The sequence below is a fragment of the Giraffa tippelskirchi genome, chromosome X, assembly GCF_054371585.1.
Source record: "Giraffa tippelskirchi isolate mGirTip1 chromosome X, T2T-mGirTip1v1.2.pri, whole genome shotgun sequence".
Taxonomy (NCBI): domain Eukaryota; kingdom Metazoa; phylum Chordata; class Mammalia; order Artiodactyla; family Giraffidae; genus Giraffa; species Giraffa tippelskirchi.
The window spans coordinates 149941437-149969043 of record NC_137289.1 but is presented as its reverse complement, the minus strand read 5'-3'; the positions used below and the strand labels follow the sequence as shown (position 1 = coordinate 149969043).

Sequence of the window (27607 nt, the reverse complement as noted above, 5' to 3'; positions counted from 1 at the left end):
CTGCATTTGACCCGGGAGTACGGTCACTACAGCAAGTCCCCTACATACAGACCTTCAAGTTTGGAACTTGCAGAGATGCGAACGTGTGTTGGCATGTCCAGTGCTGTAAGTTAGCTCACATATCTAGCACATATTGTCGCACGCATCGTCTACAAGTGTTGGGCTTCCGTGTGCTTTTCTGAACAGTCCTGTATAGGAGACGGTAGTTCAGTATCTGTATTTCAAAGCACAGGGCGTCTGGTAGTGACTGTAAAAGCTGCGGTGACGTATCTGGTAAAAGTGAAAGTCGCTTAGTCGTGTCCGACTCTTTGTGACCCCATGGAGTGTAGCCTGCCAGGCTCCTCTGTCCGTGGGATTCTCCAGGCAAGAAGACTGGAGCGGGTTGCCATTTCCTTCTCCAGGGGATCTTCCTGACCCAGGGATAGAACCGATGTCTGCTGCACTGCAGGCAAACTCTTTACTGTCTGAGTCACCAGGGAAACCCGATGTAGCTGACACTACTATACTTCTCAGGGTCCTGTGCTGTAAGATTAAATACATTTTCTTTACTTATCATGTTTTTCATTTTTATATATTATTATTTGTGTGACTATGTACTATGTAGCCGATTGTGTTAGTTGGGTACCCAGGCTAACTTTGTTGGACTTGTGAACAAATTGGATTTATGACCACTCTGTCAATGGAACTCCTTCTTATAGAACGTCAGCACTAGGAATAAGGGTAAGCACCCACACTTCAGCGTCCCAAGCGTTCTTGGGAAACTTCCCTCTTCCTCCAACCTCCCTCCATCACTTAAAACCCACACCTCATTGTGACGCCCTCTTATGCACCCAAACGGCCGCCTACTTCTCACAAGCCTCACTTCAGGAGGTCTCTCCTCTGCCCTCTCTCTCCATCCTCAAAGCTCCTCTGACTTTTCCGGACACTGATTTCCACAGCTGAATTGTCACTGTCATATATTAGCTGTTCTCCCCAGTCCCAGCTCCTTCCGTCCTTTCTGTAGCCCGGACAAGCTACAGGCCCTGCCTCCAACCTCCTCACCTTTCCTTCCTCCCTTTAAGCTGTTACCCCACCTGCAAAGTCCAGCTGAGATGTCACCTCCTCCAGGAAGTCCTCTGGGACGCTTACCTTGCAGGCTGAGTGCTGATCCCTGAGATCCAGGAGTTCCGGCGGCCTGAGGCTCCGGTTTGATGAACTCGGGGAGCCGACTTCTTTGTTCATTTCACCCGTTTTAAGCACATCAAGACTTCCAACAATGAGGGTTGCCTTCTGGATAAAATACAGGGCGCTCGGTTAAACATGAATTTCAGATAAATGACAACGTTTTTTTTCAGTATAAATCTGTCCTGGATATTTCATGAGGTATGTGTGTGTGTGCTAAGTCACTTCAGTTGCGTCTGACTCTTTGTAACCTCCTGGACTGTAGACCGCCAGGCTCCTCGGTCCATGGAATTCTCCAGGCAAGAATACTGGAGTGAGTTGTCACTCCCTTCTCCAGGGCATCTTCCCAACCCAGAGATCAAACCACATCTCTTATGTCTCCTGCATTAGCAGGTGAGTTCTTTGCCACTAGGGTCACCTTGGAAACCTCATTTCATGAGATATATAGTACTTAAAAAAAAAAAAAGTGACTGCTTATTTACGTAAAACTCAAAGTGGGCATTCTGCATTCTTCTTTACTGAATCTGGTAACACGCCCACTAACTCACCTCGCTACAGTTTTGGAATGAACTACTTTCTAAGGAATCACAAAAGCAGCAGATGTCCTGTCTTCTAGCTGTGAAGAGGGGTCATAGGGAATGAGAGGATTTAACTCATAGAGAGAAGAGTTTGTTAGTCACTCAGTCGCGTCCGACTCTCTGTGACCCCATGGACTGTAGCCCATCAGGCTCCTCTGTCCATGGGATTCTCCAGGCAAGGATACTGGTGTGGGTAGCCTCTCCCTTCTCCAGGGGATCTTCCCCGCCCAGGGATCGAACCCCGGTCTCCAGCATTGCAGGCGGATTCTTTAGCGTCTGAGCCACCAGGGAAGCCCTTAGGGAGGAAGCCGCACTCCAAGGCAAAAACATACAAACCCTTCTGTGAAGCTGAGGGCGGAGAAAGCACAAGCTGTAATTCAATTCAGGCTGGATTACTCATGTCGGTTTCAAGGACATGTCCTTAACACTGACTGGTGAGAAGAGGTGGGTTTTCAGAGAACTGGGGAAGCCGGGTGATTTAGTCACCGACAGCTGCAATTGTGGCAGGAAGTGGGGGCACTTCCAAGGTCCAAGAGTGGGCTCTCATCTAACACCCGGGAAGTGAACTGTCCAAGGAGACTCACGAGCTGACAAAGCAAGAGACTTTATCGGGAAGGGGCGCCCGGGTGGAGAGCAGGAGGGTGTGGGAACCCAGGAGAACGGCTCTGCCTCGGGGCCGGCAGTCTCGGGTTTTAGGGCTAAGTGTCCGCCTTATCCTTCTGACTCAGGGTCCTTCCTGGTGGCGCGAGCATCACTTAGGCAAGATGGATGCCAGCGAAGAGGATTCTGGGAGGTGGAAGGACCCACGGTGTCTCCCTTTGGCCTTTCCCGAACTCTTCCGGTGGGTGGTGGCTTTAGTCCCATGTTCCTTACCAGGACTTCGTGTCGTAAAGCAACTCGCGCAAATGGTTACTATGCTATCTTGCCAGGGCGGGCGGTTTCCGTCAGCGTGCCTCCGCTAACACTGTCACGAGGACCACAGATGGTGGGGGAGCTTAAACCACAGACATTCATCCTTCCGGTCCTGGAGGCTGGAGTCAGAGAGCCAGGCGTGGGCTGGCCTGGTTCCTCCCGAGACCTCTCTCCTGGGCGTGTCGAAGGCCGTCTGTTCCCTGAATCCTCACGTGGTCAGCCCTCTGTGTGTGGGTCTGAGTCCTGACACCCTCTTCTTATAAGGACCCCAGGCCTGTGGGGGTCAGAGTCCACCTTAGTGACCTTCTTTTACCTTAACCCCTTCTTTAAAGACCTCGTCTCCAAATGCAATCCCATTAAGAGGTCCTGGGAGTTAGGACTCCAACATTATGAATGGGGGTATGGGCATCACTTAATCCAGAAAAACCAGGTGGATGTCCCCAGGAAAGACAGTGTTTTAAAAAAAATTATGCAAGTTCATTCGTTTCTTACTTCTCCACTTCAGTTCACCCAGGCATTAATTTTTACCAATTTTTCCAGAACACTGAGAATCTTGTTCCCAGATTATCAGTGACAGAGCATAACTATAGTCAGAAACAACTATTAAAATGCCCTGTTGCAAGGGTAGGGGAAATAAAAAAAAAAATTATGTCTCAGAGGAGGTACTGGAGAAGACTCTTGAGAGTCCCTTGGACTGCAAGGAGATCCAACCAGTCCATCCTAAAGGAAATCAGTCCTGAATATTCATTAGAAGGGCTGATACTGAAGCTAAAACTCCAATACTTTGGCCACCTGATGCTAAGAACTGACCCATTGGAAAAGACCCTGATGCTGGGAAAGATTGAAGGCAGGAGAAGGGGACGACAGAGGATGAGATGGTTGGATGGCATCACCGACTCAATGGACATGAGTTTGAGCAAGCTCCGGGAGTTGGTGATGGACAGGGAGGCCTGGCGTGCTGTGGTCCATGGGGTCACAAAGAATCGGACATGACTGAGTGACTGAACAACAACAGCAGTCTTTTAGAGAAAGGGCTTCCCTGGTGGCTCAGCTGGTAAAGAATCCACCTGCAGTGCAGGAGATCCTGGTTTGATCCTTGGGTTGGGAAGATCCCCTGGAGGAGGAAATGGCAACCCACCCCAGTATTCTTGCCTGGAGAATCCCATGGACAGAGAAGCCTGGTGGGGCTACAGTCCATGGGGGTTGCGAAGAGTTGGACACGACTGAGCATCCTCACGTGAAGCTTATAGGATCTTAGTTCCCCCACCAGGGATTGAACCTGGGCTCCCAGCAGTGAGAGCGCAAAGTCCTAGCCACTGGACTGCCAGGGATGTCCCCAGAGAAACTGTTCTAACTCAGTTTAGTTTATACATTTTATGACCAGAGCTCACAAGGCCTCAGCTCTCAGTCAGTGACGTTTCTGTCCTCGGGACCTGCAAAGTTAATCTGCCCCAGCCCTCGTTAGAGTAAGATTTGTGAAACAATGCTTCATTTCCTGAGAACAGACGGAAACGACTTGGGACCAGAACCATGTGTGATCATTTTGCGGAGAGCAGGCCTCCCGGTGTGCTCCAGGACTCACGGACAGAGGGCACCCGGACTGCACTGTTCTCTGGAAAGCCCTCCCGTCTCTTGAAGACGCCTGGAGCAAGTCATTCTCCTCCAAAACGAACCCTCAGTCACTGCATCCCCGTTTGTTTCTGAGTCGATTTACATTAAGGAAATGGAAGTAGCATGAGATATTAAACAGCACATTTTCAGAGGCTGCTTTTCAGAAGGCTGCCTTGGAAGGTAGGTTCGGCTTGGTGATCAGGAGGACACGGACGTTGAAGCATACTTTCCAGAGAGGACTTCTTGTTTAAGAGACGGCGGCCACCAGAAGAAGGGGAAGAGAGAGCATGAGGACTCTACGGGAGGATGTTTCTCCTCCCCAAGGACTTGGACTTTGTTAGCTCAGATACGCAGATGACGCCACCCTTAGCGCAGAAAGCAAAGAACTAAAGAGCCTCTTGGTGAAAGTGAAAGAGGAGAGTGAAAAAGTTGGCTTAAAGCTCGACATTCAGAAAACTAAGTTCATGGCATCCGGTCCCCTCACTTCATGGCAAATAGATGGGGAAACAGTGGAAACAGTGAGAGATTTTATTTTGGGGGGCTCCAAAATCACTGCAGATGATGACTGCAGCCATGAAATTAAAAGACACCTGCTCCTTGGAAGAAAAGCTATGACCAATCTAGACAGCAAATTAAAAAGCAGAGACACTACTTTGCTGACAAAGGTCTGTCTAGTCAGAGCTATGGTTTTTCCAGTGGTCATGTATGGATGTGAGAGTTGGGCCATAAAGAAAGCTGAGCGCCGAAGAATTGATGCTGTTGAACTGTAGTGTCGGAGAAGACTCTTGAGAGTCCCTTGGACTGCAAGGAGATCCAACCAGTCCATCCTAAAGGAGATCAGTCCTGAATATTCATTGAAAGGACTGATGCTGAAGCTGAAGCTCCAATCCTTTGGCCACCTGATGCGAAGAGCTGACTCACTGGAAAAGACCCTGATACTGAGAAAGACTGAAGGTGGGAGGAGAAGGGGACAACAGAGGATGAGATGGTTGGATGGCATCACCGACTCGATGGACATGAGTTTGAGTAAACTCTGGGAGTTGGTGATGGACAGGGAGGCCTGGTGGGCTGCAGTCCATGGGGTCACAAAGGGTCAGACATAACTGAGCAACTGAACTGAACTGAGCTGTGAAAGTGACTAAAAATACTTCATATTCACAAGTCAGAAGCAAAACAAAAATGCAGCCCATTGGATTCTCCCTCTACCACCACCAAATATTGTGCATCAGTGCATGTTGGATATAGCATTTATATATGACTTCTCTGGAGAAGTAAAGTCAATTGTCATTGTATAACTGATTTTATGTATCTATTTATTTTTAATTTATTTTTCATTGGAGGATAATTGTTTTACAGAATTGTGTTGGTTTCTGCCAAACATCAACATGAATCAGCCATAGGTATACATGTGTCCCCTTCCTCTTGAACCCCCCTCCCACCTCCCGCGCCATCCCAGCCCTCTAGGTTGTCACAGAGCCCCAGGTTGGAGTTCCCTGTGTCACACAGCAAATTCCCACTGGCTATCTGTTTTACACATGGTAGCCTTTATGTTTCAATGCTACTGTCAATTCCCCCCACCCTCTCCTTCTCTCACTGTGTCCACAAGTCTGTTCTCTACGTCTGTGTCTCCATTAAAGCCCTACAAATAGGTTCATCAGTAGCATCTTTCTAGATTCCATATATATGTGCTAATGTCCGATATCTGTCTTTCTCTTTCTGACTTAATTCACTCCATATAACCGGCTCTAGGGTCGTCGACCTCATTAGGACTGACTCAAATGTGTTCCTGTTTATGGCTGAGTACTATTCCATTGTATACACGTACCACAGCTTCTTTATCCATTCACCCAGAAAGCACGTTCGGGCAAATCTCTGGGTACTGCAGGATCCAGTTCAGTTGACGAGGAAAACTAACCGCCACCCCCATGTTGGCACATTTCTATCCAGTCATCAAGGTGTCATGCAGTTTCTTGGCTTACACATGTATGCACACACACAATAATTGTGGACAACCGGGTCAACAAACGCCGGGACTTCCCCAGTGGTCCAGTGGCCGAGACTCTGCACTCCCAGCACAGGTGGCCTAGCTTCACTCCATGGTTAGGGAACTAGATCCCGCAAGCCACGACTAAGGCCGGGTGCAGCTAAATAAGTAAATATTTAAAAAAAAAAAAAAGAGGAGGAAACAAGTTTGTGTAAGTGGTGGTGAGCCTCACCGCGGTATATTCAGTGTCCTGCTTCCCTAGACCGTTCACGCCACCTTTTTTTTATTCCCTTCTTCTCACACATCCCCAGAATGAAAGTAATAGTCATAAGAACCAATGTATATAAGGAGATTTTTTAAAAAACACACAAAAATAATAACGGGTAGATTCTCCATCTTACTATGTACCGAGAGGATCAGACTCAGCATATTTCTCCCAGCTCTTTACACTTTACCCCTTTCTTGCTTCTTGGAATGTGTATGTGATGCCTGGAAGTGCAGCAGCCATCTTGTGGCCATAAGGCCAAGAGCCACATGATAAAGATGGCAGAACAGTAAAACAGACAAAACTTGGCCCAATGTCTCCATGTGGGGGCTGCTGAACCAACCCTGCAAACCCATAACTTTGTTCCATGATGCAGCCAGTATTCTGATTTGATTCTGACATCTTTTACTCAAAAGCTTGTCTACTTTCAAGAAGCTTTAACGTATGTGTTCATGTTAATATTATCGATTGCTTTCATTCACTGGTAACTGAAAAACATTTATAAAACAAGATCGCAATTAATCAAAGTATTATTTCTGTGTCTATGCAGTTTCTTCAGGAAAAATGAAAGGAAAAAGCTTCAGGATCCACACACACACACAAAAACCTTAACATTTTGTTCTTTCTATGTTTATGGAAAACGTGCGTTAAAATACCTTAAAAACGTGCAAGAGATAAAAATGCCAGTTTTTTTTTTCTCCTTACATTTTATTTACAGCACTTCAACTTTGATTTTAAATTAAAAACGTCCTACACTGTGCTAACAAATTAGCAAGTTTGAAAACGCTGTTAGTAAACAAATAGCACAAAAAAAAAAAAAAACAAGGGAAATCACAGAAAAAAATTCTCTAAAAATAGAGATGGTATAAGATACATCAAGCTGTGGATTCTGACTTATAATTTGCGTTCCCCTCACAACTGACACGGTGTGGCTTCAAAGGTCAACGTGCCATGGCTTTATAATGATTTCAGTTAGTAGTTAAAAGTGCATTCACAGGGCTTGCCTGGTGGTCCAGCGGTTAAGAATCTCCGTTGTAATGCAGGAGACACAGGTTCGATTCCTGGTCTGGGAAGATCCCACAGGCTTTGGGGAACCTAAACCCGTGTATCACAACTACTGAGCCTGAGCTCTAGAACCCGGGAGCCACAACAAGAGAAGCTATCCCAATGAGAAGTCCGTGTACCCCAACTAGGAAGTAGCCCCTGTTCGCCATAACTCAAGAAAGCCTGCATGCAACAATGAAGACCCACACCACAGCCAAAAGGAAATAAACATTTTTTCAAGTTAAAAAAAAAAAAAAATCAAAGACTGCTAGACTACATATTGTAACCCCTTAATTTTCAGGAAAAGCCATGGTCCTCCCAGTGACATGACCATTTGTCCCCCTAAACCAAATGCCATTCCCTCCAATTCAGTGGATATTTGGGTCCCGCCATGCGCCAGCTGCAGGCAGTGTGGCCTCCCGGTGGAAGTCACCGTCTATCTGAGCCATCACGACCTTCAGAAAAAATCGGCTTCCTCTTCTCCTTGCAGAAGAAAACCTTAACGCGAGGGTTCACTTCTCATTCGAATTCGGAAGGGAAAGGAGTCTTGTCCTACGTCGTGTTGCCTTGCCACCTGTTTGGTTCATCGTGAATTTGGCAACAGGATTAGAAGACAAAAACAAAAACTTTGAAACCCCGTTGAAAAATTTAAAAGGGAAGACTTGACACTTCCCTCGGTGGGCCAATGGCGAAGACTTTGCCTTCCAAGGCAGGGGACGGGGGTCTGATCCCTGGCCGGGAGGTCTAAGATCCCATGTGCCTGGTGACCAAAATCCCGAAACATAAGCAACAGAGGCGATCTTGTAACAAATTCAATTGCAGACGTTAAAAATGGCCCACGTCAAAAAAATCTTAAAAAAATAAATAAAACGAAATTAAAAAAATAGTAAAGAGAGAACTTTCATGAAAAACGGAGGCTTCTGTCTGCATCTTTTGAGTCTCAAATGTCTTCACACCAACTCTGGGGTTCTGAGTGGGTCCCCACCATTCCCCACCCTCGCCCCGACCCTAATGGTCTTACCCTGCACACATCAGCCACGGCCTCCTATGGCTGATCATCTATCACTCATCCACGGTGCCTCGCCTTCATAAAATAAATTTCATACATCCCACCCCGGCCCATGTCCTCCTGTTTTCCCGGCGTCTTTGTCTGGAATCTCACAGTTCACTATCGCCATACCCAAGCAGAACCTTCCAGCCGCTGACCCCCACCTCCTGTGATGATTCCTCCAAGGCGAATGGGATCAGAACATGCAAACCCAGATGGTGCTGCGGGGTTTCGAGGAAAGGCAGCTCCCACATTCCAGCCGAGGCTTCCCCCAGGCGGGCGAGCGGGTCTCCCCTTGCTCTCTGCATCTTTGCTTTTTTTTTTCCCCCCCAGTCTCCCCGGGGGGAGCCTGCGAGTGGCTCCTTGCAGTTCTGGTCCCGTGCGCATCCCTGATCTTTTTTCTGCCCTGAGAAACAAGAGATGGACGCAGAGGAGGACATACACACATTCCCACCCCACCCCAGGCCCTGCGTCTGCCCACCCCTCCAGAATGGAACGTCTTCTTACCAACGCACGGGCACCAACCACTCTCCCTCGGGGGCGGGGGTGGTGCGGAGTGCTGGGGGAGCTTACATCCGCTCAGCCTCACACTGCCGCTCGGGGGCTGGGCAAGCCTCTGGTCCCTGGTGACTTGTGGGATGCTCGTCTCTGAAACCACGTGCCCCTTGTGGGCTTCAGCCACCCTGTCCTGTTCCACAGGCCCCAGACTCACCCCATCTCTGTACACCCCTTGGACCTGCTCCGGCCAGACCTGTTCTCACACCCCAACAACCACGGGACCTGCTTCCACCCGTCCGTCAAGTCAAAGTGTCTAGCCTCTCAGTCATCTTTACTGACTCTCTGTGACCCCATGGACTCTACCCTCCAGGCTCCTCTGTCCATGGGACTCTCCAGGCAAGAATACTGGAGTGGGTTGCCATGCCTTCTCCAGGGGATCTTCCCGACCCAGGGATCGGACCCAGGGATCGAACCCCGGTCTCCCGCATTGCAGGCAGATTCCTTACTGTCTGAGCCACCAGGGAAGCATCACCCTTGTCAGCCTCCTGCCAATGAATTCTCCAGCTAAGGGTTCCTCCCGGACACCCTGTGAAAAATTTCACCCAAAACCTTGACACTTTATGTTCACCCCCTCCCCCCACCGTGGATCTGTCCTCCTTGGAACTCACCTCCTGCTCACATATTTGATGTTTTTTGTATGTATCGTGTCTACTGGGCTTCCCTGGTGGCTCAGATGGTAAAGAGTCTGCCAGCAATGCAGGAGACCCGGGTTTGATTCCTGGGGTCGGGAAGATTACCCTGGAGAAGGGAATGGCAACCCACTCCAGTATCCTTGCCTGGGAAATCCCATGGGCGGAGGAGCCTGGCCTATTTATTGAGTGAATGCCAGGTACCAGTAGAAAGAGCTGGAAGGGGTGAAGGTAGGTGCATAGAAGGATTAAAATGGGGAGACAAGAAGGACTGCCCTGGTGGTTCAGGGGTTAAGATTTCACCTTCCAGAGCAGGGGGGTGTGGGTTCGATTCCTGGTCAGGGAGCTAAACTCCCACATGCCCTGTGGCCAAAAAAAAAAAAAACAAAACAAAGCATAAGACAAGCCGTGTTGTAACAAATGCAAAAACAACCTACAATGGTGCAGACCAAAAAAGAAAAAGGAAAACAAAAAAGCCCGGGGAGAGGAAAGACTACAGTCTGCAATTCTGGCTTTTCAGAGCTAATTGCGTTTTCCTTTAAAATGTGTAATTTAGATATAAACTACACCTATCGAACGAGCTCTAATAGATCTGTTCTTCTCTGTCAGCGCTCGGGTATGAGAACCATCTGCCCCCGTGACTACGATCCGGATGACGCAGTTCTCAGATGCCAGAGCGTTCCAGGAAAGAGGTGCTCTGCTGTGTTTGAGACTGAAACCTGTTGGTAAATATTATGATCTTCAGGTAGAAATATGATGCACCACATGTCTTAGAAAAACAAAATGAACAAACACAGAGTGAAAAAAAAAAATCTCTTTTACTTTCTATTTCCATGTCCCCTCTACACTGCTTTTAAGTGAGACGTTTCTGGGACTTGCCTTGGGGTCTGTTGGGTAAGACTCCCAGCTCCCGGTGCAGAGGGTCTGGGTTCGATCCCTGGTCACGGAACTAGATACCATATGCCGCAACTAAGACCTGGCACGGCCAAATGAATATTTTTAAAAAATTATTTTAAAAAGGGAGACATTTCTGCCTACAATGTGATGATTAAGTGATCCCTTTCACAAGGAGACACTGAGTCAGTCCTCTAGTATGCGTGCCTGCTAAGTCACTTCGGTCGTGTCCGACTCTTTGTGACCCCACAGACTGCAGCCCACCAGGCTCCTCTGTCCATGGGATTCTCCAGGCAAGAATACTGGAATGGGTTGCCATTCCCTTCTCCAGGGGATCTTTCCAACCCAGGGATGGAACTCGTGTCTCCTGCATTGGCAGGCGGGCCTGGGAAGCCCCTGAGCCCTCTCGATTCATTAGCTAAATAACATGAGCCAAAGACTTGGCTGTCAATAGCCTGGTAGCCAGGTGGTGCATTTTTCGCATTTTTCTCACCTCTCTTTTTGCTGTTTCTCTTTATCTCGTATGTCGATCTGGCAGAAGCCAAGGATTACATTTCTGATTTTGTTCTTCTCTTCATCAAAGTCTGGCAGTGGTGGTGGTTTAGTCACTAAGTCGTGTCCGACTCTTGCGACCCCATGGACCGTAGCCTGCCAGGCTCCTCTGTGCATGGCAGTCTGAGTGCTGGGTAAATCCCAGAGCCCCAAGCAGCGGTGTGGCTCTTGAACAGGGTTTGATCTCTGAGTAACAGGTGTGTACGGCAGAATGAGGAGGGTGAAGGAGACAGAAGACTGCATCCTGCTTGCTTAGGTAGATTCCACTGCTGACCGCCAAGCTCCTTTCCGACACGGTGCTCCCTTCCGAGATGCAGAAGGTACACAGCCTTGCCAGACACATCCTTCAAACTGGTCCTCTGCCTGCACCTGCCCCCAGCCTTCTGCTCACACTCAGAACAGGAGCCTGCGATGGAATTAGCGTGTCTAAAAATACCACTGAATAAACACACAATCCGAAACACAAAGGGAGCCAGAATGATGGGCACGCTTAAATGGCAACGGCAGAGCTTAAATTACAGGTCTGAAAAGTGTCATCTTTTCTTTGAAGGCTCTGTTCTCCTTTATTTAAAAAAAAAAAAAAAATGATTCTAATTCCACAAAACCAGAATGCAACACAGAGACTTTGAAAGGGAAAAATGGGAGGCAGCCGGCACTAATTCGGTTTAATTAACACCATCCTGTTCGCTCGTCTACAGTTATTGAAAATGCAAGATGCCCATACGTGGCCTTCCTCCCACGTTTTACTACTAGCCTGGACATCGTGGGGCAGTCTCCCCTTTGGCTCGGCTAGAACTAGGACAAGTCTGGTAAAACTGTCCACCAACATCTCTAAAATCATCCTTTAAAAAAAAAAAAAAAGTAACTGGCACCATTTTTTTCCAACAAATGGTTTTAGCCATGGACACCTATGGATACTAAGAAAATGATCCTTTGCTGCTGCTGCTGCTGCTGCTAAGTCGCTTCAGTCGTGTCCAACTCTGTGCAACCCCATAGACGGCAGCCCACCAGGCTCCACCGTCCCTGGGATTCTCCAGGCAAGAATACTGGAGTGGGTTGCCATTTCCTTCTTCAGTGCATGAAAGGGAAAAGTGAAAGTGAAGTCACTCAGTCGTGTCCGACTCTTAGCGACCCCATGGACTGTAGCCTACCAGGCTCCTCCGTCCATGGGATTTTCCAGGCAAGAGTACTGGAGTGGGGTGCCATTGCCTTCTCCAAATGATCCTTTACACTGCCTCTAAAATGAACTAAAATTACCATGCTCTGGGCGGTAGGATGACACAATAGGAAAAGCTACCTTATTTTTGTTTTTTTTTTATAACTTTTGTAAAAAAAATTATGTATTTTTGGACCACAAAGAAGACTGAATGCTGAAGAATTCATGCTTTTGAATTGTGCTGCTGGAGAAGACTTCTGAGAGTCCTTTGGACAGCAAGAGATCCAACCAACCAGTCCATCCTCAAGGAAATCAGTCCTGAGTATTCATTGGAAGCACTGATGCTGAAGCTGAAGCTCCAACACTTTGGCCACCTGATGCAAAGAGCTGACTCATTTGAAAAGACCCTGATGCTGGGAAAGATTGAGGGCAGGAGGAGATGGGGACAACAGAGGATGAGATGGTTGGATGCCATCACCGACTCAATGGACATGAGTTTGAGCAAGCTCCGGGAGTTGGAGATGGACAGGGAGGCCTGGCGTGCTGCGGTTCATGGGGTCGCAAAGAGTCAGACACGACTGAGCGACTGAACAGCCCATCTGTGTCCAAGGGGAATCCTGGTATGAGGCCCTCCTCCTCGGGATCCTATAGAGCATCAGGTGAGTCGAGCGTCTGCAGCAAACACCTTGTGACCCTTTCCTGACAGTCATCCCCGGCTGCCTTCCCCCTGGAGCTCGGATGGCTTGGGCAGAAGCCCCAGAGGAGAGGAGGGGAGAACCCGGGTCAAAGACCTGCTCATCTCTGAACACGTGAAGGTCTGCAAAGGAGGAGGGACCTCCCCAATGCAGGTAGAAGGCCCTGCCAGTAAGGAAGGATGAGACAGGAGACTGGCGGGCCCTGCGGAAGCGGCCAGGTTGCTGAGAAACCCTTAGAAGAACAAAGCCCTGAGATATAGCCCCAAGGCCCCTCACGGGCCTGGGAGGGAACGGCGAGGGCGTGGGGTGGGGGTCAGGAAATGGAGAGAGGGTTTCCCTGCTGGCCCAGCGGTTAAGAAACCAGCCTTGCAATGCAGCGGACATGGGTTCGATCCCGGGTCCTGGGAGATCCCGCATGCCCCGGAGCAACTAAGCCTGTGCGTCGCAACTATTAAAACCCACATGGCCAAGAGCCTGTGCTCCAGAAGAAAAGAAGCCACCCCAATGAGAAACCCGAGCACTGAAATTACAGAGGAGCCAGCCAGAAGCACAGTAATCGATATTGTTGTTGTTCAGTCACTTGCTGTCTGACTCTCTGCGACCCCGCAGACTGCAGCATGCCAGGCTTCCCTGTCCGCCACCAACTCCCAGAGTGTACTCAAAACTCACATCCATCGGGTCGGTGACACCATCCAAGAAAAGGAAACGTAAAAAGCCAGCAGGGACCACTGTCCTGAAAAGCCTGCTCCCGAGAAAGAGGAGAGAGAAACGCTAAGGACGTGACGGCTTGAGCCTGGGTTATATGTAAAAGCAGAAATGTCTACCGGTAAGGGAATAATTAGGTAGGTTTGTTACCCACCCTGGGATGAAAGTGTAGGGAGCTAACAAAACCCAGGGCGCTTGCTATTTCTCTTTCTGTTCCTAATTGCTACCGAGAAAGCCGACGTTCATCACAAGATTGAAGGGAGGCCAGCTCTCGTGTGTGGGAAATCTCGCCGTGCAGAGACGCTCAGCTGGGGGGGAGGGGGGTCGGAAGTTGGGCCAGACCATTCCAACGGTGGCCAGACCCCCGCCTGCACTGCCCGGAACACTGGGCCTGAGATAAACAAGATACATCATTTTGTTCCACGCTCCTTTCCTTATCAGCTGCAAAGGTTTAAAATCTCCCCGGCTATTTAAAAAAAATTTATTTCTTGTTTAAATGTGAGCTTACAGATATTTTAACTCATGCAGCTTCATGCAAAAAAGCTCTTCGATTAGTGAAAATTAATTCTGTGAACACTCTCTGCAAGCAACTTCTTAAATACGTGTTTATTAATAAGCTGTGTGTGCATGTGCTCCTGTGCGCGCCCTGTGGAAAAATTTCTCAAAGCCGAGTGCCAAAGGCCCACATGGCGACTTGGTACAAACTCAGCTTTGTGACAAACAAGTGTCTGAGCCGTGATGGATGGTTCTTGCCCAGAGGACCTTTCCCTGGGGATGACACAGCAGAGGCAGGACTTTCCACAGGTTCTGACCATCCAAGTTGGCATGCACAGGTTTTTCTCTGCCACCTTCTTGGAAATTCACATCCCATCCATTGTGCTTGCTAAGTAAGGTTCATCCTTTCATTTCTGCAGAGTCGAGCATTTGTTCTGCTGAAAGGACCAGACGTGGGATTCAACCTCACCAAGGGGAGGGACCTTTTCAGGTCAAGGGTCCCATGAATTATGTCAACTTAAGAACGACCTTCATGAAGCGATTTTTTTTTTTTTCTTGCATACCGACCCCACCAAAGCTGAGAGGTACAAAGGGTGAACACAGAACCTTTATGCAAATGTCACATTTTACTTGCAAATTCCTAAGCCCAGTTATCCATGATGTCCCAGAAAATCGGTAAGAACTTAAAAAAAGCAGATAATGGATAATGGTCTCCGGCAGACCAATTACAATATAGGCTTAAAATTATCTTTTTGCAAACTCGTTCTCAACTCTTCCATTCTTTTGATTTATTTGAACCATGACTTTTTATCTCTGAGTAGCGTCCCTCGTTTTAAGTGACCTGCTGATATCTTTATATTTAAGGAAGTGGAGAAAATGCAATTTCTCTTCCATGGAGAGGAGAGAGATTTTTATCCTTACAGACAGTCTTGCTACCGTGGTAGGGGCGGGGAGGAGAAAGTGCTACTATCTGTGAGAGGTTTCCTTAGAGATGTCACAAAAGCCACAGCATTAGAAAAAAAGAATCATTCATTCTCATATGAATTTTCCAGTGCCTAAAAGACACGCGTGTTGTTACAACTCGGAGATGCTATTCTATGAAAAAAAAAAAAAAAAAAACAACTCAAGAGTTCTAGATAGCTGTCATAGAAGGAATCCCACAAAGATCTTTCCAACAGACAAAGAAGATTTGTATAACATCATTCCTATCGATTGCATCATTGACACTGAATTAGCTTTTCCTGTTATATGGTGGTGTTCACTGAATTCATAAAGGCCATTCTGGTGAAGAGGTCTGAAAACATGGAGATGAAATAATTGTGAGTCTGTAACACTCAGCCTCTTTTTTAATCTCTGAAATAATGCTTTTGAACTGTGGTGCTGGAGAAGACTCTTGAGAGAAACTTGGACTGCAAGGAGATCCAACCAGTCCACCCTAAAGGAAATCAGTCCTGAATATTCAGTGGAAGGACTGATGTTGAAGCTGAAACTCCAATACTTTGGCCACCTGATGCGAAGAGCTGACTCATTGGAAAAGACTCTGATGCTGGGAAAGACTGAAGTTGGGAGGAGAAGGGGATGACAGAGGATGAGATGGTTGGATGGCATCACCAACTCGATGGACATGAGTTTGAGCAAACTCCGGGAGTTGGTGATGGACAGGGAGGCCTGGTGTGCTGCGGTTCACGGGGTCGCAAAGAGTCGGGGATGACCGAGGGACTCAACAACAACAACACATACTATCAATCAAATTCCTACACTTTTCACATATGCTGGGGACGACGGGGGCCTTTTTATGAACATACATTTTAAGACTTTCTTATACATTTCCACATTCCACTGCCACCTACGCATCTTGAGACAGTCTTAATCACCAGGACTTCTAAAACATTTAATAGAATAATAGAACATCTTTTCCTTTGCCAATTAACATCTTAGCACTTACTTCAATATCGGAAATATTTTAAAGGTTTCTTTCATCTTGGCAGAAAGTCTTTTCATGCAGGGAGCTGTGACTCAAAAACCTACTTTCGGTTCAGAGGCAAAACCGTTTCCCTTATTATCCCAGATTTTGGTGATTTGGGTTTTTGTGATTGTCGTTCACTGACCAGGAATTGAATAAGAATTCTAACCCAACATCTAAATGTAAGGTGTTGAGGAAAGGACTTCCCTGGGGGTTCGGTGGCTAAGACTCCAAGCTCCCAGAGCAGAGGAGCCTGGGTTCAATCCCTGGTCAGGGAACCTGATTGTACATGCTGCAACTAAAGATCCCACATGCCACAGCTAAGACCCGGTGCAGCCAAATAAATAAAATTTTTAAAAAAATTTAAGAAAGGAAGACAAGAAAAAACTGTAAAAACAGGTTTAAAGTGTTGAGCAAGTAGCAACCTTCACCCCAAATGTTAGACATTCGGCCAGAGAGGAAAGGAATAAAACCTTGACATTTTGGAAGACCGTGTTTTTATTACAAGCAGAGATATTTAGTGGGTAGGTGCTATCTCTACTCACAAAACCTCAGACTCAAGAGTGTGAAGCCGGTGCTTAGGCCGTAAAGAGAAATTGCCTTTCAACAGCCCCCCTTAAAGGATACCACGTCCTCAAGACTTCACAGAGCAGCCCCCACACCAACGCTGGAGGAAGACAGGCATGTTTCCTTCTCCCTCAGTAAAACACGTAAACACATCCATTCCCTGCCATTCAGGGTTGATGACCTAAGGCCACGCCTACATCGTTTAAAGTGAACAGAGATGGGGGGTAACAATGAAGAAGCAAGAAGTCCACGTTCACTTCCTTCGATCTGGTGGTTTGGGAGGTGTGGGCTTATCCATTCTGGGTTCCTGATACTGTCTCCTGAAAGCTTTTAGACCTTTGTCGACTTGCAGGGGAGTATCGTCCTTACCAGCCATCACAAATTGAAAGTACTGTAGGTAGAAAAGGCTTTGAATACATCTCACATCGCAAACAGCATGGATTAGCCCGCCTACCCCACACGTGCTCAGAACACACGTGTTGGCAAACAGCATAGATTAGCCCGCCTACCCCACACGTGCTCAGAACACACGTGTTGGCCAACGGTTGGGCAGAGTCATCCAACACGGAACCTGTTGCTAAGAAAGTGCTGAATGCCTCATGTCATTTCCTGAATACTGCACCAAAAGTGAAACACTTTGGGGTCGTTTGGGGCCCTGAAGAGCTCCAGAATTGTAGTGCTTTCTGTCTCAGCAGAGAGAAGAATTCAGAAAGAGCAAAGTGGTAGATAAAAAAAAAAAAAAGACAGTGCTAAGCTGTGTCTTTGCAACCCCGTGGACTGTAGCCCACCAGGCTCCTCTGTCCACGGGATTCTCCAGGCAAGAATACTGGAGTGGGTTGCCATTCCCTTCTCCCGGGGAATCTTCCCGCCCCGGGATTGAAGCTAGGTCTCCCACATTACAGGCAGATGCCTTACAGACTGAGCTATGCGGGAAGCCCAAAGTGGTGGGTAAGACATGATTTATTAGAATAAGACACTTGTGAGGCTTACAAGTGGGACGGTGAGGGGTGCCGTGCCCTGATTACTTAGTGGGGGCTGCAGTTTTATAATCAACGGAAAAGTGAGGAGCAGGGAGAAGACCTTTGTGTCTCGAGTGGACATTGTGCTTCCGTCATCAGCTTCTCCTCCAAGTTGGACAGGGGAGTTTTCTTATCCCTGCATGGTCAGGCTAGTCCCCAAATTACTGGGTTTTTTTTCTGTGTGCAGAAGCCATGTCCTAGAGATCTTTAACTGACTGAGCTCACTGGGCAGGATGTGGGTCTCCTGTCATCACTGTTTTATTGTTTGGGGGCAGTTCCGTGTGCTTCCAGTGCATGGTTTTGTTGCTAAGCAAGCCTGCCTGGTTTGTGTTTAAGCAAACCTACTTTCTTGAGTGAATACTAACGTACAGAGGTCTCCCGTACTTTTTCCGCTTAAAATCCCCTGGTGGGATTAACTGTTTAATCACCCACGTTGTCCCTTCAGTCTGTTCCCTGTCAAAAGCGAGAAGCAGAATGGTCATAAGTGTTTGGGTCGTTCACAGGCTGACGGGGGGCGGCCGCTGCTCCCCTTCAGGAAGGAGGAGGGCTTCCCATCGCTCGCCCAGGGAAAGACCAACGTTCAAACTCTGAACTGCGGTGTCTGCTGAATACATATGGCTTCCTGCCCCCCGCAACATAAAGTTGAAACACCGAACATGGGGGCGCGTCTGTACTTGTTTCTGTTGACAAAGCTGATTCAGCGGTGACGTGGAGCCCAACGCGTCCTGAACCCAGAGCGGCCCCTGGGGAAGTCTGGGTCTCAGTTCTGTGCCCCAGCATCTTCCTCACGGTGTCTTACCCCCACGGCTCTTCAGGGACCCACCCCCATCCTTTTTACCACCGACCACCGTTGCCCGGGACCCAGTTGGGCTGATCCTATCTGATCCGAAGAGGTTGGAGAGACTAGCACCCACCTATGGATGGTTACTGCCTCTAGAATAAAAGGAAATGGTAAAGACGGTGCTCTGCTACATAGGCAAAGCGATGGTTTTTCACATGCATGGATGTGAGAGTTGGACCATAAAGAAAGCTGAGTGCCAGAGAACTGATGCTTTGGAACTGTGGTGTTGGAGAAGACTCCTTGGACAGCAAGGAGATCCAACCAGTCCATCCTAAAGGAAATCAGTCTTGAAGATTCATTGGAAGGACTGGGGCTGAAGCTGAAGCTCCAATACTTTGGCCACCTGAAAGGAAGAACCGACTCATTGGAAAAGACCTCGATTCTGGGAAAGATTGAAGGTAGGAGGAGAAGGGGACAACAGAGGATGAGATGGTTGGATGGCATCACTGACTCGATGGATATAAGTTTGAGCAAGCTCCAGGAGTTGGTGATGGACAGCGAGGCCTGGCGTGCTGCAGTCCATGGGGTCGCAAAGAGTCAGACACGACTGAGCAACTGAACTGACTGAACTGAACTGCTCCAACCTGTCTGCCTGCAAACGATGCCTTACAGGCTCCTGCCATGTCTCCAGCATGGCCACTTTCTTCCAGTACAGACAGTCTGCTACAGGATGGAGACCCGGTGTTACAGCCTAGTCATGAAAGTGACTTCCCATGCCTTGCCATGCTTACTGGTCAAGCATTATTCTCAGTGTTTCTGGGAGGCTGTTTTTGGACAAGACTGACATTAAACAAGTGGACTGAATAAAGCTAATTGCCCTCCCTAATGTGGGTGGGCCTCGTATGATCAGGGGAAGGCCTGAATGTTAATAGAACCAAAAGTCAAAGCTACGGTTTTTCCAGTAGTCACGTATGGATGTGTGAGTGGGACTATAAAGAAAGCTGAGCACCAGAGAATTGATGCTTTTGAACTGTGGTGTTGGAGGAGACTCTTGAGAGTCCCTTGGTCTGCAAGGAGATCCAACCAGTCCATCCTAAAGGAAATCAGTCCTGAGTATTCACTGGAAGGACTGATGCTGAAGCTGAAACTCCAGTCCTTTGACCACCTGATGCGGGGAACTGACTCATTGGAAAAGACACTGATGCTGGGAAAGATTGAAGGTGGGAGGAGAAGGGGGCAACAGAGGATGAGGTGGTTGGATGGCAACACCGACTCGATGGACATGAACTTAAGCAAGCTCCGGGAGATGGTGAAGGACCGGGAGCCCTGGCGTGCTGCAGTCCATGAGGTCACAAAGAGTCGGACACGACTGAGCAACTGAACTGAAAGCCTGACCTTTCCCCAGGAAGAGGGGGAGTCCTACCTGGATTCAGTCACACGTCCTGTGTTAACGCTCACTGGAACTTTCCTGGTGGTTCAGTGGTTAAGAATCTCCCTTGCAAGCAACGCAGAGGATGCAGGTTTGACCTCTGGTCGAAGAGCTAAGATCCCACAGGCCTCAAAGCAACTACTGAGCCCACGGGCACCACAGCTAGTCCATGGGCCACCACGAAGATTCTGTATGCTCCAACTAAGACCTGCTGCAGCCAAATCAGTAAATAAATATTAAAAAACAACAAAAACACTCACTAAAAATGCAAGACATTCCAGTGGCTCTTGATCTACTAGACAAGGAAAGGTCTGAAGCTTGAGTAACTTACTGGGTGTGCGTCCTTAGTTGCTCAGCCATTTCCGACTCTTTGTGACCCCATGGACTGTAGCCCACCAGGCTCCTCTGTCCCCGGGATTCTCCAGGCAAGAATAATGGAGTGGGTTGCCATTCCCTCCTCCAGGGGATCTTCCCCACCCAGGGACTGAACCTGCATCTCCTGCATCTCCTGTACCTCCTGCACTGGCAGGCAGATTATTTACCACTGAGCCTCCCAGGAACAGGACTTACTGAGAAGTGCGTGGATTCCCTGTGCGAGTGGCTACATCTCAAAACAGAAAAGTGGGCGGTTAATTTCACTCCAAGTGACTCTCGCATACAAGAGGTGTGGCTGGAGTCCTCTGAGGACAGTACTGCTAGACCGGGGTTTTATTCCGGTGGCCTCGTCTCTTGCTCTGTTGGGTGTGGGCGTGGGAATGTCTACTGTTGAGAGTTTAGAATCTCAGGCAGAGTGGTTTACCCGGCAGGACACTCATTTGTAGAGTCCACACTGAATGAGGAACAATTTTTCTTTCCTGAACACTTTTCTCCTTGGCTTGTATTTTTTTAGATGAGTGTTTTGGTTCACAATGATTTTAGATTGGTGGAAGAGTTCTAAACAGAACACGAACAGACTTCCCCCGCGGTCCAGGGGCTCAGACTCCGTGTTCCCAATGCATGGGGGCCCAGGTTCAAACCCTGGCTAGAGAACTGATCCCACATGCAGCAACTAAGACCCAGCCAAATAAATAAATGCATATTTTAAAAAGAAACGCAGAGAGCATGGAGACTTCCCATATAGTCTTCGCCCATTTCGGCTAACATTAACATCTCATTTAAGCACGAAAGGCTGGTCAAAACCAGGAGAGTGACGTTGAGACATCACTGCTCACTGTATTTCAGGCTTTCTCAGGATTTTCCCAGGTTGTACGATGATATTTTTCTGTTCGAGGACACCATACTGTATTTCGTTTTTATGCCTTAGTCTCCTTTGTACTGTGACGGTTTCTCAGCGTCTCCTCACTTTTCGTGATCTTGGCAGTTAGGTATCTCTTAGAATGTCCCTCCATCTGAGTCTCTGCGGTGCCTTTCTGGATATTAAACTGGAGTTATGAGTTTTAAGCGGATGAAACTTGAGAGCTGAGGTGCCCTTCCCACCACGTCCTATCAGGGGTCGGTGACTTCCACATGGCTCACCAGTAGACCACGGGAACCGTGATCACCTGCTGAAGATAATTAAGTGTCTGTCGAGCTTCTGCACTGCGAATCACTCCAAGTTTAGTGCAATCATGAGATTTTTAAAAAATGCACTCGTTTTTAAATTGCCTAAAGTCAGAGCTACTTCTCATTTCTATGGACTTTTTTTTTCTATTCTCAATTTACTTCTAATTCAATTTCACCTTTGTTGTTTTCTTCTAGGCAGGGGAAAAAAAAAAAAAACAGTTCTTAAACACCACCTTCGTCACAGAACTCTCCTGCTGAAACCTGGAGGCTATTCTTGGTTGGGATGAAAGGAAACCCATAGTTTAGGCATCTCTGAGGTACGAAGGAATGTAATGAATATTTTATATATGTTTCCTACTTACATTTCACAAGAGCCCTCTAAATTAAATATTAACAGACCAGTTTTCTTTTCTTTTTTTTTTCAAACGAAAGAACCAATTTTCCCAAGGCCACAGTTAAAAGACAGAAGGTCATAAAACAGGTAGGAGAGAACCCAAATGTTTTAAGCCAGAAGGTTTAAGGTCACCTACTAGCTGTTCAAATTTGACCCCTGGCACTCCAGTACACAGACCTCCCTCCCCGCAAACAAAAGAAATATTACGTATTTACAGCGTATTTCCTCACATCTGTGCCTTGAACACTTGGTCCTCCAGCCCCCAGGCTCCAAGTGGCCTCCCCAGGTATGACTCACCCTGTACAACTAGCTGAAGCCCGCCTCCTCCAGTGAGCTCTCCCTGACTGCGACACCCACGGGGACATTTCCTCCTTGTGCTCCAAGCGTCTTCTCTAGCCCTGGCTGGTCGTGAATGCTGTCTGCCCTCCCCTGTCCCAAGCTCGTCAGACAGGTTAGCCCACCCTGCACCACGCCTTGGGAAGATATACACGTGTGTCAGCACTGAGGAGCTGTGCTTGTGTTAGGACCATCACACACACACACACACACACACTCACACACCCCACCCCGGTCAGGACAGCCCTCCCGTTTCTGGACTGGAATCTGGCATTGTATCCCGCACACTGCACCAAGGTCCTGGCTTCAACCTCCTCCTGGGGCTGCCCCTGGATATTTGACTAAAAAGTCCACCAATTGCAAAGTCTTCACCAAGACGGCCATCACAGGTGATGCCAACTGCTGTGGATAAAATAACAAGCTACAAGGATGTATTGTACAACATGGGGAATATAGCTAATATTTTATAGTAACTAGAGATGGAGTATGGGCTTCCCCAGTGGCTGAGTTCTATTGAGTCACTCCGTCATGTCCAAGTCTCTGCGACCCCATGGACTGCAGCACCCCAGGCCTCCCTGTCCATCACCAGCTCCCGGAGTTGCTCAAACTCATGTCCATCGAGCCGGTGATGCCATCCAACCGTCTCAGCTTCTGTCGTACCCTTCTTCTCCTGCCCTCAATCTTCTCAAGCATCAGGGTCTTTCCCCCAGTGGCTCAGCAGTGAAGAACTCATCTGTAATGCAGGAGATCTGGGTTCCATCCCTGGGTTGGGACGATCCCCTGGAGAAGGAAATAGCAATCCACCCCAGTGTTCTTGCCTGGAGAATCCCATGGACAGGGGAATCTGGCAGGCCACAGTTCACAGGGTCTCAAAAGGGTCAGACACGACTTAGTGACTAAACAACAACAACAATTTTTTATAAAGACACCATAGTTTGATAAAGACCGTCTCCTGGCTGACACAGCAAAACTGCATGAGATGACGCCATATCTAAATCTATCTATATATAGGCTCAGGTGGCTCAGTGATAAAGAACCCGCCTGCCAAGGCAGGAGACATAAGAGGTGAAGGTTCAATCCCTGCTCTGGCAAGATCCCCTGGAGGAGGAAACGGCAACGCACTCCAGTATGTTTGCCTGGGAAATCCCTTGGACAGAGGGGCCTGGCGGGCTAAGTCCACAGGGGTCACAAAACAGTCATGACTCGGAGACTAAGCAACAACAACACCATAGATGGAGTATAACCTTTACAACTTGCGAATCACTACGTTGTACCCTAGTTAACTTATATAATACTGGAAAGCAACTACACCTATACTATATAAATGGTATATACTATAGTATATACCATATATATAGTATATAATATATAGTATATAGTATACTATAGTATATATATCTATACTATATATACTATCTAAAATATAATGAAGCATAATAACCTAAATATGGGCTTCCCTGGCGGCATAACAACCTAAACATATATACACATGCAAACCACATAAGCATTTAGAAGGTGCATACGTATATACGTAAAAATAATAATGAGACACAGCTGTAGACATAGGGACGTTCTGCGGGTGGTGTCAGGTGGGAATATTTGAGACTCCTCAGGCAGCGTGGTGACAGGACTTGTCTCCATCCTGTCTTGTCTAAAGTCCCCTTTTGACCACTCCCTGCTGCCTCTTCTGGCTACAGGACGTGTTCTCAGCGAGGACTCTGAGAGGGGTCCTTAAGGGGCACCACTTAAGAGCAGAAACTGGGTCTTAGGGTGACAGCTCTTACTGGTTGTTTTTTTTTTTATATATATATAAAGCACAGGCAGGCATGCAGCACTTAAATAGATATACAGTGTAATAACTGTGGTGTTCAAATTTCTTGGGAGGGAAAAGGTACCACCATTAGAAAAGAAAATGCTTCCCAGGTGAGGCTCGTGGTAAAGAACCTGCCTGCCAATGCGGGAGACCCGGGTTCAGTCCCTGGGTCGGCAAGATCCCCTGGAGGAGGGCATGGCAACCCACTCCAGTATTCTTGCCTGTAGAATCCCAGGGACAGAGGAGCCTAGTGGGCTACAGCCCACGGGGTGGCAAAGAGTCGGACACAAGTGAGCACACACTCACGCAGAAAAGCAAATGTCAAGACTTCCTTGCGGTCCAGTGGTTAAGACTCTGCACTACCACCCCTGCATCCGCGCACTGTCACGGATGCCCAAGGACTCACGGTGCCTGGAAGAAGCATTCTTAATGCAAAGAAACACTAAAAACTCCCCTCATAAATAAAATAGCAACAGGCACCTGCTTCTGCAGAATTGTTGTTGTTCAGTTGCTCAGTCGTGTCCGACTCTTTGAGACCCCATGGACTGCAGCACGCCCGGCCTCCCTGTCCATCACCAACTCCTGGAGTCTACCCAAACTCATGTCCACCGAGTTGGTGATACCATCCAATCATCTCATCCTCTGTCGTCCCCTTCTCCTCCCGCCTTCAATCTTTCCCAGCATCAGGGTCTTTTCCAATGAGTCGGTTCTTCTCAGAGTGGAACGCTACTTTCAAGGAGTCTGCAATACACTAGGAATTAATAAAACATTTTAAAATACACTCTGCAATTCAAGTACAGAAAGGAAAATCGATTAATGATTCAGAAAGAGAGAGCAAGTGGACATGATTATTATAATTTTGCACGTATCGAGAGCTATTGTTGGACACTGTTTTAATTTCCCAGGGTCTGCCACTGAGAGATTGCAGAAAAAAAAGTCAAATAAAATAGCACACACATCCTCATTAAGGTGCCTAAATACATAAGACATGTTTGATTGCAATCCTATATCCTCGTGTTTGAACCTAGAAGTTTTTACACATGATACATCACAGGTGCTTGGGAAAGTAGGTATTAATATCCCTTCCTTCTGCCTCATTTTCCATCAGTCCTTCCCTTTGGATTGAAGACAATTCAGATCAAGTCCGGTGTTTGAATTAGATTCTATTGTTTCTGCGACACAGGCTAGTCTGCTACATTACACAGTCACTTTGGAAAGTTCTTTTGTTCAGTAAGTCCCAGAGCGAACGTCCAAGTAATGACAGTCCCTCAAAAAGGCAAAGTTTTCCACCACGAATTTCTGCTGGGGGAAACTTTCCTTCAATCTCCTGTGGCCGTTGCAAAGGATTCTTTTGGTTTTATCTCTCCTTTTAAATATATGGGCTTCCCTGGTGACTCAGCAGTAAAGAACCCACTTGTTAATGCTGGAAACTCGGGTTTGATGCCTGAGTCAGGAAGATCCCCTAGAGAAAGTGAAAATGAAAGTGAAAGTCGTGTCCGACTCTTTGTGACCCCATGGACTATACAGTCCATGGAATTCTCCAGGCCAGAATCCTGGAGTGGGTAGCCTTTCCCTTCTCCAGGGGACCTTCCCAACCCAGGGGTGGAACCCAGGTCTCTCGCATTGCAGGCAGATTCTTTACCAGCTGAGCCACCAGGGAAGCCTAAGAATACTGGAGTCGGTAGCCTATCCCTTCTCCAGCAGATCTTCCCGACCCAGGAATCGAACCGGGGTCTCTGCATTGCAGGCGGATTCCTTACCAACTGAGCTACCAGGGAAGCCCCATGTATGAGTGAGGAAGTGAATATTCAGTGATGCTTGGCCAGGTTCTTCATCACTCCCATGTTCCTCCCCCTCCCAAAAAAAACCCACAATTCTTCCAACCACACAGGGATACATGGCTCAAATCTGCGTGCCAACGCTGGTCCTTCCCCAAGAGGACGGTGGACTTACATCTGTATTACAGGCAATAGAGAGCTTCATTGACTGGCAAGGTTCCTCAGACAAAGTCTTTTGCATAACACAAACAGCAGGTTATTATTTCCAAATGACCATAGTACTCTTAGGCAAAAGCTCTTTCAATTGAAATGGCATTAGCATACATCTCACTTTTGGCAAAATGTATTAGAAACTGCAGGAATGAAAAAGGCATATTCATACTCTGTGTGTCTTCAGGAAAACTATGGTATTGGATGAAGAGGAAAACCAATTTGCTACTCAAAGACCTGATTCTTTATTTTTCAGGGGTTCAAGGACTCAGCTCAAGAAATGGGTCTTGGGTCTTCTCTGTGGTTGGAATGAGGCATGGTTCAAGAGGCCAGAGACACAATGTTGAGTAAGACATGGTCCCACCTCCTGAGACATTTCTAACCTGCTTTTACACATACTCCAGTCAAGAATTCCCTAAACGTCCTAAACGTCCCTAAACACAGCAACCTAAACGTCCATTGACAGAGGAATAGATAAGGAAGATGTGGTACATATATGCAGTGGAATATTATTCAGCCATTAAAAAGGATGAAACAATGGCATTTGCAATAAAGTGGACGGACCTAGAGAGTGTCATACTGAGTGAAGTACGTCAGAGAGGGAAGCAGAAATATCGTACGACATCCCTTATATGTAGAATCTAAAAAGAAATGATACAAACGAACTTATATACAAAACAGAAACAGCCTCACAGACTTAGAGAAGGAATTTCTGGTTTCAGGGCAGAAGAATAGGGGGAAGGGATAGTTAGGGAGTTTGGGATGGACATGGACACACTGCTGTATTTAACATGGAGAACCAACAAGGATCTGCTGGACAGCACAGGGAACTCTGCTCAATACTCTGTAATAACCTTATGGTTCCCAGGGGGAAGGAAGGGGGAAGGGATAGTTAGGGAGTCTGGGATGGACATGGACACACTGCTGTATTTAACGTGGAGAACCAACAAGGACCTGCTGGACAGCACAGGGAACTCTGCTCAAGGTCATGTGGCAGCCTGGATGGGAGGGGAGTTTGGGGGAGAATGAATACATGTACACGTAAGGCTGAGTTCCTTTGCTGTCCGCCTGAAACTATCACAGCATTGTTAATTGGATGTATACCAATACAAAAGAAAAAAAATTAAAAGAATGTTAGCCTAGAGAAGACCTGATGCTTTTTTAAAAAAATAAAGTTAAACTTTTTAAGTACTGATAAAAAAAAAAAAAGGGAGAATTTCCTACTGCCACGCAAGTTTGGGGTGTTTTTCTCCTAATACCACCCAGTTTTACTGCCTAGATCTGAAAACAGTGACAGAAACAATGACAAGCAAACAATGACCTCTAGCTGGACCCAGACAATATTCCAAAGAACTACAAACTAAATAGCTTGGCCCTCTGTGTGATGTTTGCTTGATTATTAAAAAAACCAAAAGTCGACACGTGGTTTTTATATTTATTTATTTGCGCTCAATCGTCACAACCCAAGACTCTGTTCTTTGATTTAAA

At 47.4% G+C, this 27607-nt stretch overlaps 1 protein-coding gene across 3 annotated transcripts in view; it reads right to left on the bottom strand.

Moving 5' to 3' along the window:
• Positions 1-27607, bottom strand: part of LOC145536931 (pseudouridine-5'-phosphatase-like) — a 292667-nt gene that overhangs the window by 152603 nt on the left and 112457 nt on the right. For all 3 annotated transcript variants that reach the window (XM_081567238.1, XM_081567236.1, XM_081567237.1), the window contains exon 4: positions 1129-1269. In XM_081567238.1, coding sequence (XP_081423364.1) covers positions 1129-1269 — 141 coding nt within the window. The remainder of the gene's footprint in view (positions 1-1128; positions 1270-27607) is intronic.